The 17,213-nt window shown below is 34.7% G+C and overlaps 1 protein-coding gene across 1 annotated transcript in view; it reads left to right on the forward strand.

Moving 5' to 3' along the window:
• GNAQ (G protein subunit alpha q) overlaps positions 1–17,213 on the forward strand; it is a 129,508-nt gene that overhangs the window by 76,247 nt on the left and 36,048 nt on the right. Inside the window, exon 3 of the mRNA XM_085313528.1 lies at positions 14,867–15,021. Coding sequence (XP_085169654.1) covers positions 14,867–15,021 — 155 coding nt within the window. The remainder of the gene's footprint in view (positions 1–14,866; positions 15,022–17,213) is intronic.

Below are 17,213 nucleotides of genomic sequence, written 5' to 3' on the forward strand. Positions count from 1 at the left end.
ATAACAAGATCTCTGATAACACTGAGAGATTGACCACAAAAGTTTGCTTGCCTCAGTTTGGTGAAACAGCTTGTCAAGCCTTTGGTCTTCATGGAATCAAAACATGATCTCTAAACTTTTGTTTCTTCCTTAAGGGCCCACACTTATCACATTTTGATACTTTTTTCCTCACTAATCGTGTAAATGGCACATATGCAACTCACTTATTGGGTTGCATAATAATCCAATTAAGTTATTTATTAATAATATAATATTAAATAATTAATATAATATTAATATAATATTAATATTGTATTATTATATTATATCACTATTGTTGTATCTAACATAATTTATATTATATTATATTATTACATTATATTATAATACGAGACCTGAAACAGTATTTGTGACCCACCCTCCCAATACTGTGCAGTATCTGTGCAGGAGGCTGAGGCAGCTTCTGTAGAGCAGCCACAGTGTGTGCCTAGGCAGAGCCTTCCGTTCTTGTACAGACAGTTTTGTTCTTCGTGCATTTTTTTCTTCCTCTGTGATATTTGATTCATGTGCTGACTCTCAGGAGCAAACACTGCAAACATTTCTGGCTTTTTGCTACTTAAATTGAAAAGATAGTGACCTACAAAGATCACAAGATTTTATGACCTCTAACTGGTATCTTACTTTCTTCCCTTATAAAATGGAATGATTTTATTGTTCTATGATTAGSACTTAGTGAAAGGTAAATGTAATTGCTAATCCCAATTTTCTTTTAGATAAATACTTGTACTAGCAGTGAATTTCTGGGGCCTCTGAGTGTTTAGATAGCATTCTATATGTTGGAGTACAGCAGGTTCTCCTGTATTGTGAAAAGCAGAAATCTGAAAAAGAAGGAGGAAGACTATTTGCAGGTAGTGATCCAGGAGAAGAGGACTCATTACTGCACGGAAAAATCTCTCATTATAGCAGAATTTGATTTCGTATCAGAGAAATAAGAATTTTTCTGTCTAAGAAAAAACATATTCTAAAATTAAAATCATACAGCAGAGCAACAGTTACAACAAATAATGTTATAAAAGGAAATGACTGAAAGGAAGAAGGTGCAGGGGAGAAGGTACTGAAATCTTCTGGAAATCCTGGGTTCTGGGATTCCTTTATACATGCCACAGGTAAAAGAAATTTCAGTCTTTTCTGTGAACTATCCTGTGAATTGCTTAGGTTTCTATTCTAAGTGACACATACTATTTTCTTTATACACTCAAAATTCACTAGTGTGACAACAACACACTCAGCTACTGTAAATCTAAGTATGGTTTTGGTGGATTTTGGGTAAAGACAATTTTGACAACATCACAGAAGTAGCAACTGGAAGTACTGATAAAAGAGGGATGTGTTCCAATATCATGTTGATGTCTAAACATATGTATGATTGTGTTTTGATAATAAAATCCTGGCTTATTTTAGGAACATTTCATGTTCCATCCCATAATTAGTGAGTTAGCATGCATCTTTAGGAGTCCCCTCTATCTGCTTAATGTTAATCTGTTTTTAACTCAATCTCTGTTATTTAAATTAATCACTTAAAAAGTGTTGTACAAAGTGTATATCAAAATAATAACATGAAGTACACCACAGCATTAACAACAGGGCAGAGCTGTGTCCTTATCATATATGCTCCATTTCCAGCTTTCCAGAGCTTTAAAGATTTTATGTCTTCTCATAACATTTCCAAAGAGCATTTGTGAGTGTGCTGCTTAAGGAAGGGGGTCTTGTGCTGCACGAGTGTCCTGCTGCTTCCTATTCTAGACCCCAGAGGATGGGTAGGAACCGTGAAAGTTCCTCCTGCGAAGTGTCTATAGACTAACTATTGCTAACTATTGAATAGGCCCTCAGGTTGCTAACCCCCAGCATAAGCTTTTATGGTAACCGTGAGCTGCCGGGCTTTTTTGTGAAGATTAAGTAATCAAGCATTTCGGAGAGCAGTGTGGGGTGGGTGCAAAACAAGCATCAAGTTGCTTCCCACTACTTTTTTCCCTCCAGCTACGTGTTCTTTAATTTGGTTAATAATATTTTGGCCTACGTGCAAACAGGCAGAGGTATTTCTGGGTTAATATCCATTCTGCGAGGAGTCTGGTTTCATGAACTCAAAGTACTGACTGCAGTGATGCAGTGAAGCTGAATGTTGTTCACCTTTAATCCAATTCGYGGTTCATTTTAGGCGGGAAGTCTTTCTGAATGAAAATACTTACCTACTATGTCCAGAAAGAAATTACTATCATTTTCTTATTGATGAACAGTTTAAATCTCACTGAAGAAAATAGAAATCTTGAGGACGACATCAAGTTCGTACTGGGTCAGGTCAATAGTGCTTTGCTGTCTTTTTCAATATAATCCTCTCTCGTTCCTTAAGGTGAATTAAGGCTACATTCTGTTTTAAATTACAAACCGTTTTTGTTAACCATGCAATTCAGTCTTAGTAATAGCATTTGCATTAAAACTGTGATTCCATTTCAGAGTGCTTATATGTATGTGTGTAGTAGCTGCATGCTGATTTGTTAAATAGTTGTCTCTGACAGTACTTACGAAGAGAATAGATAGGTCCTATTAATACGCTTTTTTTTTCTGAGTAGCAAAATGTACCACAAACAGTCTGGGTTTTTTTCTGTACCAACAACTTTTCTAAATTAACTTGATAAAGTTAATGTTGTCCTGCAAATTTTATGGGAAACTGCTCTTGGCATTTCTGAAAGAGTTATTTAGGGGGTAGATTTGGAACATTTGTGGCTCCAGGAGATTTGTTAGGATATGTCAGTATGTCGCTGTTGACTTTGTCCCAAGATCTTCAGTTCCTTGCTGTGTCCTGGAGACTCTCCAGAGTATATCGCGCTGGAGGATTAAGCGATTTAGTACGGAAACCTTGCCATAATAATAATGAGAATATATAGTTTTTCTCAGTGGACTGTGTTGTCACTTTATACCTTTTTTATTCCATTCCCCAAAGCTTCTGCTAGATAAAATTTAATCTAAAATAATTCCAGAAAGCTCAGTTTTGCTTTCCTTCACATAGATATAACACCTACTGAAAATACGGACTTTCTAATCATGTAGATTACTAGAAACACCATACAAACCAACAACTCCCTCCCAAAAACTGTTTCCTTTCTTAATAACTAGTGATCCACTTCTAGGGACTGTGTCCCRTTTTGGCTAGTATCTGGGGGAGGATACTGCATTTATGCTTTGACAGATAATTAAGCCTCTCTGAATGATTGTTAAATAACCTACTTTCTCCTTGTAAATACCAAATAGTTAATAAACAAATTTAATCACTTTAAAATATATATTAATTAGATTAAGTCAGAATATGGATTAATTTTGCACACACCAGGCAACATAAGAAGCTTTCAAGCTCTTATTTATAGAAGATGCTGTTTTGTGATTTGCAGAGAAAGGTGTGTTTTAGCTTGTTTTTCTTCCCTTTTCCTGTTGATGGAAGTTGGCAGCATGTTTCAGGAGACCAGCAGTTTGCCTGAAATTCTGAAAGATGAATTAGCTGTCCTTTRCTGTCCTTTCAGCAAGCTCTGCTTGGAGTCTGATTTGACCCAGAAGAAGCAAGGTATGTTTCTAGGGCTAAAAAGAGTGTGCCTGATTTATAAAGAAGCTGCCACTTCTTTATTTCAAACATGGCATAAAACATTTTATTCTCCCTCAAGGCATATTTCAAATAGTTACTCATCACCATGCTGTAATATGTCTGTGGTTTCTCTGGAGAAAACAATATTGGGTTTCTGTCTTTAACGTCTTGGGGCGAAATTCATTCTTGCATGACCTTGTTCGATGCAACAGCTTTTTATCTGAAATTAAATTTTACTTCTTACTTCAGTCCTGCCTATTCATTATTTAGACAAGTGCTCACATAAAGGAGTTTGGAAAAGCACCCAAAAGAAGTGGGTGATAGGATACCATGAGGCTTTGCATGCCTATGATGAGTCTGAAGCTCATTTTCAGAGTTTATTTCCAAGAAATGAGGTAATTGTTTAGAAAGACAATCTTCTCAATTGGAAAACACACAAATGCAACCATTTAAGTTTGATGCAACTTTTGCAGAGAAAAATTCCCACTGGAGTCATTCATTATTTTGAAAGAGACCCTCCCAGTCCTCTGATATTTCTAGAAATAAAGTTTGAAGTTACTCCTTTCTTACAGTTATGCTTTAGGCAGCAGAGGGCACTCTCTTCCTTTAAAAATGGGAGAAAGTATGACTTAAAAATACAGACAGGAAATGCTTTTCTTTGCAGTGCTTATGTTTCCTTACAAATTGTATATGTGAAATTTGTAATTGTGAGATCAGTACAATATTATTTTAAATGTAATATTCCACTTTTAAATTGAAACAGATGTGAGGTTATGATGTATTTTTTTAAATCTTCTATTTTTTTCCCTGTGCCTGTGTTATATTCACTGCAGGCTTTTCTTGAGATAGTAAAAGAAGCCAGACTTCTGTGGTTCCTTTGTGTAGGCAGCTGAATGGGATTGTTGAATTTCTGAACTACTTGAATCAGCTGGTCATAACCTGTATTCTACAAAGAGGCATATGATCTTTTCAGTTTTAGCTATTTAAATCTGTGAAGGCAAGCAGACTTGTTATTCCTGTGATCCTTGAAACCATCACTTATGCAAGATTCATTGATGCTTTGTGCAGGAGTGAGGCTCAGTAGGAGTTCTGTGCATGTGTGCCCTTCTCAAGTGAGAATTCACCTATGTACATTTTTTTTTTAATGCACTCACTGTTGTATTGCAACAGTTGGTTGAAGCACTGAATTCTCAGGGGATTGTCAAATACAATCAATTATTTCACTTGAAAATTGAATGAAGATTTAAGTGTGTCCATGTTTGCATAACAATCTCTTCAATAAATTAAGCTGTATCGGTATACAAAAATAATATTATAGAAAAATTTTCCACTATTTACAATAGTATTATTGAACACTGTTCTTCAGAAACTAGTACTGGGACATGAAGTTTGCTATAAACCTCTTAAAAACTGTGATGCATGTAAAATAGGAGAAGAATTAGTTAAAAATTGCAGCAGTTTATCTTAGCTCCTTGTGAAATCATTGTAGAGAGATTGGCAATTGAATATATCTTTTTTTTTTAACCCCACTCCCTTTTTTTTTCTTCCTGTACACAAAGCAGACGAAAGATACTCTTCAGGAAGGCTTGAGAGGTCATGATTTCTGGTTTGTTTGTTACCATGTTATATCCCATGGTCCAGTATGCCTTTGACCCTGTTTCCTTGTAACTCGCTTGTCAAACACAGGCTGTTGAACTTCATTCATGGCTTGCAAGCGTGGTGGCATAAAAAAGCATGTTCCTGACTCAGGGGCTAGCATCATTCTCTGCTTGCTGTTTTTTAAAGCCAAACCTGGCCCAGTTTATATTGGCTAAAGATGGAGAGAGCTCTCTGATTTTTCTAGCATTGAGTATATCACCCTTCTGCCTTTGCATACCTTACTTTGTAATTTGCCTGAGGAGACCTCCATGGAAGTTTGATAAAGGAGTTTAGTGAGATTTATCCGGGGTTTCAACTGGAGTAACTCTAAGAAGCCATCTAGTAGTTCTCATTTTTGTTGTGTATCTACTAACTGGTTTAACTAGCTTGAGAAACAGTGGTGTTGGGAAACAAACTAAACTTCTTGAATTAATGGAATAAAGTCCTAAATTTATATAAATAAACTGTACTGAATTCCATAATAAAAGAAGCAGGAGATGCTATTTCTTTTTAACAATTAACATATTTTTGCATATGCGTTTTTGAAAAAACAGACTTCAGCGGAAGTGAAAATATGTGGCTTAAACGTTTTAACGTTTAAATATGTGGCTTATATTGAGTAGTAAAAGGGCAGATATCTCACCTCGCAGTAGGACASCAGTAACGAGTTGGAGGGGAATTGCTGAAACAGTTGGAAAGGACACAATGCTTGGCTGATTCATAAGGAGACTTTCCAGAAGTCAAGAGCAGAATGTCCAACTTTGTGTGCTGAAAGCCTTGTCCAGAATGTAAAGCAGTTTCTGGTTCAGGGAACCTCGATTGTTTAAGAAGCGAGAGATTTTTACAGCACCTGTCAGAAAAATATTCACTAGCTACACAATTTCAGAACCAGTGTGTACAGTTTCTGCTAGGGTATTACATTTATTACAAATAGGAAAGTGAAAGTGGCTAATTTGTGGTCCATTGCAAATGTACCATATCACAGACTCAGAGTAAACATTAAGCATGGTCTTCTTTGGCATAGATCTCTGCAACCCACTGTTCAGTTTTTGGATCACTGGTGTCATCTGGCAGCACTGCTTGCATAACTGTGGCAATATTTAAAAATTACAGCAACATACACAGCAACTAAAAGCCAAAGTGCTCAGAAAGATCTAACCTCATAAAAATATTATCTAAAAAGAGAGTAGCCAAAAGTCCCCGAGAAAAGACCTTGCTCAGAATGCACAGGGCATCTAAGTGGTTACTGAGTTATCTCCTAGGATCTTGTGTAGTCATGAGCTCCTCCTTTCTCTTCCAAAGAAAGTTGTGTTTGATTTTAGCAGTTGCTCTTCCTTCTCAGTCCAGGAGCATAGAGAATAAAAACTACTTAGAAATCACTGTGACATTAGTAATTATATGCAGTCAATATTTTAAGTTTTAGACCACATGCTGTTCTTTGTAATTTTGCTTTTGAAAAGCAGAAAAATTTATACGTGTAATTTTTATTAACTCTGAAGTCTTTGAAATACCACAATAAATCAGTGCCTGATAAATTGCCTGGTGTACCAGACTCAGGCAAAAGGTTGGAGATATTTCAATAGTTAACACTTTTGTGACTGTAGATTAAAGTAGATTTTCTAGGATTTGGTATCTTGAAGTACTTTTGAAATCCTGTTAATTTCCTTGTACTGAAAAAAAAAAGACCTTCTCTAAAGTTTTTAATCTATTTTCTTTCTAGCTGTGGCAATACTAGGATGTGCCAGTCATGTCACATCATTGGGTATTCTTGTGTGACAAGTGTAGGTTTTAAAAATACTTATACTTTTCACGTGTTGTGTCTTTACATGGTTTTGACAGAAGTGGTCATCATATCTTCACTGTATCTGTTTGAAGATATGTAATGCTACTGAGTTTTGATTAGAGGGAATGGTGAGAATACATAATTCTACTACACAAGTACCATCTTTCCCATCTTGGAAGCATATTTTAAATTAATCCTCTTACAGTTAAATACTATATTGTAGCAAAATAAATAACTGTAAGCAGTGGTGAGCAGAGAGCTGGCCTAAAAAGGGGGGTGAGGAGAGGAGGTAAAAAAATACTGATAGCAAGGTGAAAGAGAATATCAGGGGTTTGCTGGTGGAAATTCCTAGGTCTTGCAGCAAAATGTTACTTTTTCCTTCAAACCCTTTTAAACATAATTTATACATTTGGAAGCTAGGACCGAATTATCCTGCCTGTTGAAAGCTATGTTTTAGTGTCCAAGAACAGAGTATTCTCTGATTGTTGGGGACAAACTTAGTTCTTCCCAAGCAAAAAAAAGTACACATTGTAATAGATCTATGAAATTTGTTAGTAAGAGGAAAATTTTCATCAAAAAAGCACAGATACATTTCTTTAAACTCAAATGATTGCATAGACAAAGTGTATTTTTGTAGTCAGAGGAAGTTTAGAGATGTGTGTGTGTGTTTATGCATGGGCATGTGTGTAATATGGTACAGCTTGCCATTTAATACTTCCATGACAGTGATGTAGGCAGATCAGATTTTGTACTGTCAGGAATAGAACAGATTTCACCGTTTCAAGTTGACATTAATTTTTCCTACAGGACAGAAACCAAGTTCATTATGATTTATGTATATATCTGTACTATTGACATTTTATAGTAAGGGTTCTGGTAGTCGCTAAAAAATAGTCCTACTTTATGTTTAAGAAACAGCTTCTTGTGACTTTTTATCAGTTTGTATTTACCAAAGACTTTTCATAATGCTAAATAACATTTTGTTTATTCTTATAATTAACTAGCTGCAATAAATTAATAATATAGTAGTAATTGCTGTTAATTGGACATTAATATGATTACACTTTCACTAGTGAAAATTATTGAGCTATGTGTTGTGGTAATTTTAGGTAACTGCACTTCTTTGTAAAGTGCTTTGAGATCTTTATTTTACGAAATCTAAGTGTCAGTATTTTTTTTATAACGTAGTAGTTTCAGGAAGGTGTTTATCATATCAAATGTGGAAGTATCAATTCTCTTACCAGAGTTTTTGTAAAGTATTCTGCTTAGACTTACTACAAACAACAGAATTAGGATGAACATCCAAAATCTTGCCTTCTTTTGAGAGGGAGAAGTATCATGGTTTTAAAGTTACTTATCTTAACATCACTGTAAGATTGCCTGCTCATCCTTCTAGTAGTGAGTTGCTTATGGATGCTACATTCCTTTTTTTCTCCATGTTTTGTTTTGCAAACCTGGTTTGCTCTAGATAGGGTGATTGCCAGAATTGTTTGTTGAAAAAGTTGTTTTAGTTAATCGAAATGGATGCAGAGGAGGAAGGGGGGAATAGACATAAAAGTGGTAGTTCAGGCCTTTACATGCGGCTAGATAGGCTGTCAAAATAACAGTAATGTACGTGTTGGTAAATTTGTGTTGCTTTCATTTGTTAGGCAACAGCTTAGCAGTGATAGCCAGGCAACCTGACGTTTATATATGGAAAATATGAAAGCTAGACAGTAAGTGACAGAATGATCACACCCTTTAATTGCTCTATAGTGTGGTATGCATTAGCCAAACTAGTCTGTGTGTGTTAACTTTGGACTAGTCTGTGTGTGTTACTTTTAAACAGTATCTCAATAGTTTATCTGTAATGCATCTTCCTATAGCTTTCCTTTCTCTGAATAAACAAAGGCTGTGTTCCATCTCACAGGAGGGAATTCCAAAATTCCTGAAGARAGCTGTATGTTTTATGCTTAATTTTATAAACAAATTAAATTTCTAACAGTTATTCGCACTGGTTGAATTAGTTATTCGAGAGTAAGGTAAATTTTTATTCTTCTGAATGACATCAGAAAAATCTCTTATTTTGTCTCTAACAAAAACTTTTGATTATAAAAAGAGAATTGGATACTTTAGGATAGAATAGTAGGATAACTGTAGAGGAACATGCATCAAGATACTGATTCTCTGTTTGAATTGTATACCTAAGCTCCCCTTTCTCCTCCTTTGGCTTGTCTTACATTCTGTGTCTGTAGCTAGCATTTGTAAGAGAAATCAGCTAGAGGGGCAACAATTTGTGTTTTCATGGTACTTCACTTGCTGTGTAACTGGAAAGAGGGGGTTGTTTTTTTTTTTTCCCCAAGAAGGACCATAAAATTAGTGATAATATGATCTTACAATAAAAGTTTCAGAAGCTTCTTCTATTGTCTTTGTAGACATTGTGATATAATACTACTACAAAAAACTTGCTTGAATTTTCTGGTCACAGCCCTATAGCAATGTCATAGTATTTATTTATTGTCCTTCATGTCTGATACAGCTTGACAGTAAATAAGAAAACAAGAAAATTCAGGTCTTGGAATAAAATAAATAAAGTTCTGATTTATTCAACTGCTTCCTAAGCTTGCTTTCAGATCAGAGAAAAGAAAAATACTAAATCTCTTGGGTGTAGATGTGACTTTTTTTTCTTCCATTATTCCAATGTTACATTATGTAGGATTTAAAGCATTAAAGGTAGGGTTTAATGATACRTTTGAATGGAGAGATTTTAAAACTTAAGTCACAAGATAATTTGTTTTAAACCTTACTCATTGTTGTAGTATCTATAAGACATGTGCTAGGACCCTTTATTCTAAGCATTTTACAGACTATGAACAGTGACAACTATAACAACAGTTTTATGCAAACTCAAAGTTTTAGATACTGTTATATATCTAAATATCTGTGTATATACTGTGGCATTCTTTTTCAAAGAACGTATGCTATCTTCTGTCTCTAAAGTTAGAGTCTAAAATTGGAAAGGATGACAAATTTGAATTTAGGCAATTTCATACCTTACTGACTTTTTTCAGTGACTGCAGGGTGATTAGCATTGTACTGAGCCTCTTTCAAGCAATGCACAACACATTTTGTTAATTAGGTTCAGTTCTTCAATATAGAGCAATATGGGAGCTCTTTCCTGTTTAGCTTTATTCATTTGGTGCTCTAGGATTACTCAGAGGAAAAAATACCTTCCAGCAATCCTCTTCCAGCCTGCGTCTCTCAGGCTGCTTTGTGAAAACACTTTCATTCCTTAAACTAATCATCAGTCAGAGATTTCTGCTTTCTGACATTTGAAGGAAAGCATCCCCTGTCTGTTACATGTTCAAGACAGTGAAGTATAAATCAGTAGCATCACTCTCCTTGAATGTTACCGCTATTCCAAATGTGTGAAGGTTTGAGGGGAAAAGATCTATACTTTTGCATTTGCTTTTCATTTAGTAGGTCCAAGGAAAAAGAAGAGAAAAGCAGAGGATAGATGAAGATTTTCTCCAATGCCGTATATATTGCTATACAGCCCAATAAGGCAAAGTGTTTGCATGAACCACAATTGTAGATTACAAGTCATCAGTCATTACTGAACCTGTAAATGACTCGTGACTGTTTGTTGACAGGCATATATAATCATTTCTGCTATAAGTAGTAGCCATATCCTCAAGAAATTGATCATTTTGTTTTTTTAGTCCTCTGAAGACAAGAGACAAAACTGTGGCCATATTGAAGGCTTTGTACTGACTTCCATTCAGCTACCAAACTGCTTGGATCCAATCACATGCCGTCTTTATCAATTATATGGTTGCTGTGAATTTGACTGTCTAGATCTAAATTCACAGTGCCTGATGGTTTAGTTGCTGACAGCCAATCACTACAGCCACAGGATTTATTTTTCCTAATACATTTGGAAAATCCCATTACAAAACAGGAAACATATATTATCCCGTTTGGGAGAGATTCTTTAAATGGRAATCTTAAAATCAGCTAGTCCACAGGGAGCATTGAAACCAACCAATTTTGCCCACTCCATCTCAAGTATCCTACTTTCTTCTATGAATTTAAGACTACAAGAGGAAGTTCTTTTGAAATGTACTGTGCAGATGTATGTTGTCCCCCTAGTAGGTTATAAAGTTAGCTTGGAAAAATCACAGAGATAGTATCAAAATTACTCTAAATATCTAAAGCTTTTCCAGGCTTGCTGCTGCCTTGACTGTTGTTACACCTGTTGTAGAATTCCAAACGGCTGGAGCCCACATGGAGAGGATATGGGAACTGATCCATTGCTGGCCCAGTTAGTGACTAAGGAACATCAGTGCTTTCAAAAGGTTACGAAGTAATAGGTAGTAAATTGACACTGTGGAGTCTAGAGACATAAAAAATAGTTTTATTTTTAATGGAGCTTAAGTGCTAAAGAGTAATGCCAGAAAGACTGGTGTAAAACTGTAATGTTATTCAAGCTCAGGATAAGTTAATACTGATTGTTTTTAACACTGTGAATAGTTCTCTGAGGGGAATGACAGAGAAGAAGAAAAGAAGATACCTTCTGGTATGTTTGCATGCTCATAGATTTCCTGGTTTCAGATTCTGATGGTATTCCAGGAAATTCCAACTTCGTTTGTCTAGGATAACTTTTAAAATACTAGCAGGAGTTAAAGAAGAAGCTCTTAACAATCTGGGGTAGATGTGATTTGCTAAAGAGAATTGCATGGGTGCTTTTATAAGATCTGTGGCAAATAATGACCAAATTATTACAGGCATTCTTAAAACCTCGGAAGGCCAGGAAACGATGGCCTTTGACAATTTCAGAAATGTGTCAGGCTGAAAAGTCAGTTACACCATCTAGTTTTTGCTCATGCAGCATTACAGCTGACCTAGTAATTGCATCTTAATTACCAATTTGAATTTGGTGGTACTTGCAGAAATCTTTCAGTTTTGTCACTTTGTTGTTGTTGTTTTAGTGCTCTAGTAGCAATTATTAATGACCTAAAGAAAGAAATCTAAGAAGATACAATTGCCTAAGGGACAGCAGCTTGAGTGTTTTGTTTCAAGTGATGTTGATTTTGGGGAATAGCAAAAGTGTTAGTGAGGAATGAAGTTATGGATATAGTTTATGCTGCAGAAACTAAATTAATGAGTCCTCAGGTTTTTCCTGCAAATCGTTTTGAGTGCTAACATCAAAAGTAATGTTCCAGATTTCCTGTTATATTGGGGGAAGGAAATGAAAGCCAGTTAGCAGTAATGACAGCACACATCATGCATGATTGAGTCTTCTCTTGCATTAAATTTATGCTTCTGCATCTCATTACGTTTCAGTAGAATTACTTTTGACTTTTAACAGAGTTAAGCCAATAGATGAGATCCCATATTTAGATCTCTCACTCTGTGACCCGAAATTAGAAGCCTGCAAAAGATATTGACTGACAAAGACTCCAAGAAAGAAAGAAAGAAATTGTAATCTACAGGAAAGTATAGTACTTCTGGGGAATCAGAAGACACAGCTGAAGTTTACAAAGACTTTAAATCTGTAAGAGGGGACTTTAAAGAAAAAAAGCATTGATGTGAAGAGCTGTATGTCAGTAGGGTGCAAACTGTCATGAGTCTGTGTTTTCTTTTAAAAAGGCTTAGCTGGTTTTCTGGTGGATACAACTCACAGGCATGTATCACAATTTATTTCAAAAGTTTTATTACATAGTACAAAGTCATATTAATTCTAGGGCAGGACATACAGAACTGATAAATAAAGCAATGTAAGGCTTTGGACTATTCTGAGCAATTACAAGTCTAAATAGATAACTGATTTAAATACTTATCGTTTATGATTATCTCTACTGCTTATATAGAATAGTTGGGCATCTGTTAGAGAGCAAATAATTCTAATGAAAGTTTAAGAGCAACTTTTGAATAGAGAAACAACTTTGAAATAGTGAATTTTGGATGTTAGCATTTTGATATCATAATTTCAGGGCTTAAGAACAATAAAAATCAGTATCTAAGAATATTGTTTTATAAATTTGTCATAAGGAGTGAGCAAATATTTGGGTCATCATTCTTTTGGAAGAATGCAAAGCCAATGAAATATATAACTGAGCTTGATAAMAGACTTTTTCCATTAAAAAATCTTCCTGTTTCACAAAGCATTGGCTCATGCTTGATAGGATAGCATTTCTTGCTTATTCATTATAAAATTTGGAAACCCTTTGTGATTTGTTTGGATACTTTGGGAATGGATGGACAAAATGTTTCAAAAGAAAGTACAGTTCCTTAAAATTTATGAACTTGGGTTCTGATAACAGAGAACATATATTCTCTGTACACACATCCTTCAAGTTGAACTTGGAGCTCTTTATTTCCGCCTGAGTAAAATAATAGTTGCAGGTGTATTTTTTGTTTTAAAGAATGAGCAGTAGCATCATTCTCCTGCGTAGTCTAAAGAAGGATGACAGTGGTGGGGTGGGGTATGTATAAACAGAGGATAAATTTATTTAAAAGAACAAAAACAGTCCTTTTAGTGTGCATTCACCTGATTTAAAATGGAAAGAGGTTTGTGTCCTTACCTGAACTACTGACTGGTTTTGAGAATAGAATTCCTTAGGGTTTTGTTTGACTAAGTTCTGCTCTAAGGTCTATTCTTTCTCCCTCCCTCCTTTCCTCTCTCTCTCTCTCTGTGTGTGTGTGTGTGTGTGTGTGTGTGTGTGTGTACATGCACATATATATGTTACATAAGTGTGTATGTAGTAATTTTAGCACAAATTTAGCACTACATTTTAAACATATTTAGGATAATGATTTCAATTATTCAAAGTTATTTTCAATTAGCAACCCCAATTTCAAGAGATGTTTTTTTAAGAATCTTAAATAGATCTTCATAATTTATAGTGCAGACTGAGGCTAGAGACTATTTCTAAGAAACTAGCTTTTCTTTCTTTAGTAGTAGCTTCTGTTGTGCTTGTGGTAACATTAAAACTTGTTTTCTTTGAAAGGCAAATTCCCTCCCTCCTTCCCATTCTGATTCCATCATAATCTAAAGCTATCAAGTTCATTAGCTGCTTATCATTTGAAAAGCAAATATTTTGTATGCCCTAAAATCATTCCTGAAAAATTAAAATTGAAAGCTTTCTTCAAAAATACCTTAAAAATGAATTTTAATGTGAATTGATGAATGATGAATTTTCATCTAAGTAACACAGGATTAGGATGGACTTCTTCCAGAAGTATGGGTCCACACACGTTTATTAATTCCTCTTCTGTCCTATCATATCTATTACTATTTTGCATTGTTGGAACACAGCTTATCATTGCTTATTCATAATTTATTCAGTGATTTTATTTATTCCTGTTCATTTACCATTTTCTTTAAGATCTTCTCCAGTTAATCAATGTTACTCTTTCCCTTTTTCTCCATTAATAAGTTCATTCACCTAAATGCAGATTTTGGTAGAATATTCATCTTTGAATGTTACAGATTTTCATTGTCTTTTCTRTCTTTATGTTGTACAAGTAGTACAGGTTCAGTTGCTAGCGAGTGGACAATTGGGAGTTTGGATGGTAGGTATTCTGTTTGACAGTGTCTAGTGGCATGAAGGTAAACAATATGTTGATCTTTCTCATTTCTGGAATTCCCTATACATGTCATTTCCTATACATGTCATTTCCTTACCCGTCTTTACAAACTTCTTCATGATAGTTGATTTCAAATTGTTTATACGCTTTGGTGAGATGACTAGTCTGAGAAAGTATTCCTCATAATTGTGTTCACTGTATATGAACTATCTGCAATCATAGAAAATGAAGTACATTTTATTGTTTTCTTTCTTTCAAATTAGGCTCATGCACAATTAGTTCGAGAAGTGGATGTGGAGAAGGTGTCAACTTTTGAGAACCCCTATGTAGATGCAATAAGAAGTTTATGGAACGACCCTGGAATCCAGGAATGTTATGACAGACGACGGGAGTATCAGTTATCAGATTCAACTAAGTAGTAAGTATATAGTGATTACAAACAATGTATCCTATTTCTGTTCTAACAAAGCAAATTTAATTTCTTATACTATATTTTTTTTACATGTGGGTGTACTAATGTGTGTGTACAAATGTGTGTAGGCATGTGCAAACATACATGAATATGCACTTAAACTGGATTTAAAGTCTGCTTTAGGATAGGTAGTGTATCTAGTTTAATACTGTATGCATGTCTGTTTCCTAGAACATAAGCCTATAATCAAATTTTACAAAAGATAATTATTAGGGATAGTTAATCACTAGTGTTTTTGTTGTTCTTTTGTTAAATCTATTCAAGACTTTACTATTCTCTGACTTAAGCTCACAAATGTAAGTTGCGCAGAAGTACTTTTGTGCAGTATAATGACACCAGTGAACACTGAGAAATGCAATCAAAAGTAGACCTCTGTCCAACTGATAAAAATTTTAATGCCCTTTCTGTTTTCTCACATTTGCTCCAGTCTGTCAGAGTTCTTATGCAGTCTTAGTGGTGAGGTAAATAGTACCAAGCAAGCATTTTTGTGTTTTATTCGACTGTTTTTTCCGTTGTACAAACAAGGCCTAAAGTTGCAAGAACATGCCTACTAAGACTGCAAACATGTAACTGAAAACAGACTTCAATTTTTAAATGGTGGAAAAAAATTAGTGCAGTCTCCACAAAAAAAAAAYGCTATCAGAAGACAGAAAGTAACTTGAAGTGCAGTCCATAGGAGAATGGGACATGGATAATGTAGAAGTTATTTCTGAAAGCATTTAAGGTTAAATCTCATTTGTTATAGGTCAACAACAATAAAAATGTTTATATGACTAAGCTTGGTCTTGAATGCTGTGCTTGTACTTTCTTGTCAGAGTTTTGATAAAATAGCAAAGTAGAATTTAACACTGGAGCCTGAGGCCTATCTAAAAGTTGCTTCCAAGAAATTCAATTGCTCTGACAAATGTAGCATATAACTTGGGTAGAATGTCAGATCTATGAAAAAATAGTTGATGGTAGGGCAGGATGACCTTTTGGTGTTGCCTACTACTACAAAAAAAAAAAGATATTTGATTATTAAAGCTATGGCAAAAACTTCCAAGGTCTGCACTATTAGGCACAATTAAGTTGACAATATACTTTCAGACTGTTCTCATATTGAAATGAATAGCAAACGTAAGTAGAAGGTGAAGCAGAGCCTTCCTTGTACTTTGTATTTCTTATGTTTGTAGGTCCTAGCTTTGATTCCACAATAGATATGGTACTAGAAATTCTTAAAATAGAAGTATGTAAATACATACAAGTATGGAGGATAAAAATGGAATTAGTGAGTCTCCAAAGTAGGAAATTAAATATCTGATGCTGCTTCAGGACAAATTTTACTGAATATCTTAGTGTTGACCCAATTCTAATGAAATTGTCACCGCAGCAGATCTTTAGAGTAGTATTAAAAATAGTAGGAAACAATTCATTAAGGAGTTATAGAAGCAAATTTCTTAGTATGGTCCCTTACAAAAGATAAATATACTAGTTGATTGGTTATTTTTAAAACTCAATATATTTAGCCATTTAACCACATGAGTTTTGGCAGATTTGCTGTTTTTAATTATAATAGGCTATAATAGGTTCATATAAACAAAATTCACAAAACAATTAAAAGGAAGTAAGCACCCAATGCTTTTAGGCATATGTGCTAATATGTTACACTTATTCATAATTAATCCTTTGTGTGAGTCTGTTCTTTCATCTTCTTAGTGTTTATTCTGCCCTGTTTTTACAATATCATTATTTTTATCTGTTCTTTCTATTGCTCTGTGTTTTCTTCCTCTGTTAGCACATATTGTCTTCTAAATCTCTCACTCAGGATTTTGTATTTCTGTCACTGTTTCTAAATTCTATTTCTAGTTTCTAGTATGTCCTGTTCTTTCACTTTGTCATCTTTTGACCTGCTTTGTCATTGTTAACAACACTTGTGATGTTTTTATACCTAGCGCATGTATACCCACATGTTTATACCTACACTGGAGGAATACATCTAGATGGTTTTTTTGCCAGAAGAGGTGAGGGTAGTGTCTAAGAAAAAAAATTCCTGAAAGGTGGGAGTTGACTTGAATCTCTTGGTACCTCAGCAATTATATTCCAGTGTCTCTCTTTACAATTGGATGCTTCAAAGGTTAGATACTCATATTGTTTTTAAA

Source organism: Rhea americana, unplaced genomic scaffold (assembly GCF_003343005.1).
Source record: "Rhea americana isolate MKP2758 unplaced genomic scaffold, rheAme1 scaffold_11, whole genome shotgun sequence".
NCBI lineage: Eukaryota > Metazoa > Chordata > Aves > Rheiformes > Rheidae > Rhea > Rhea americana.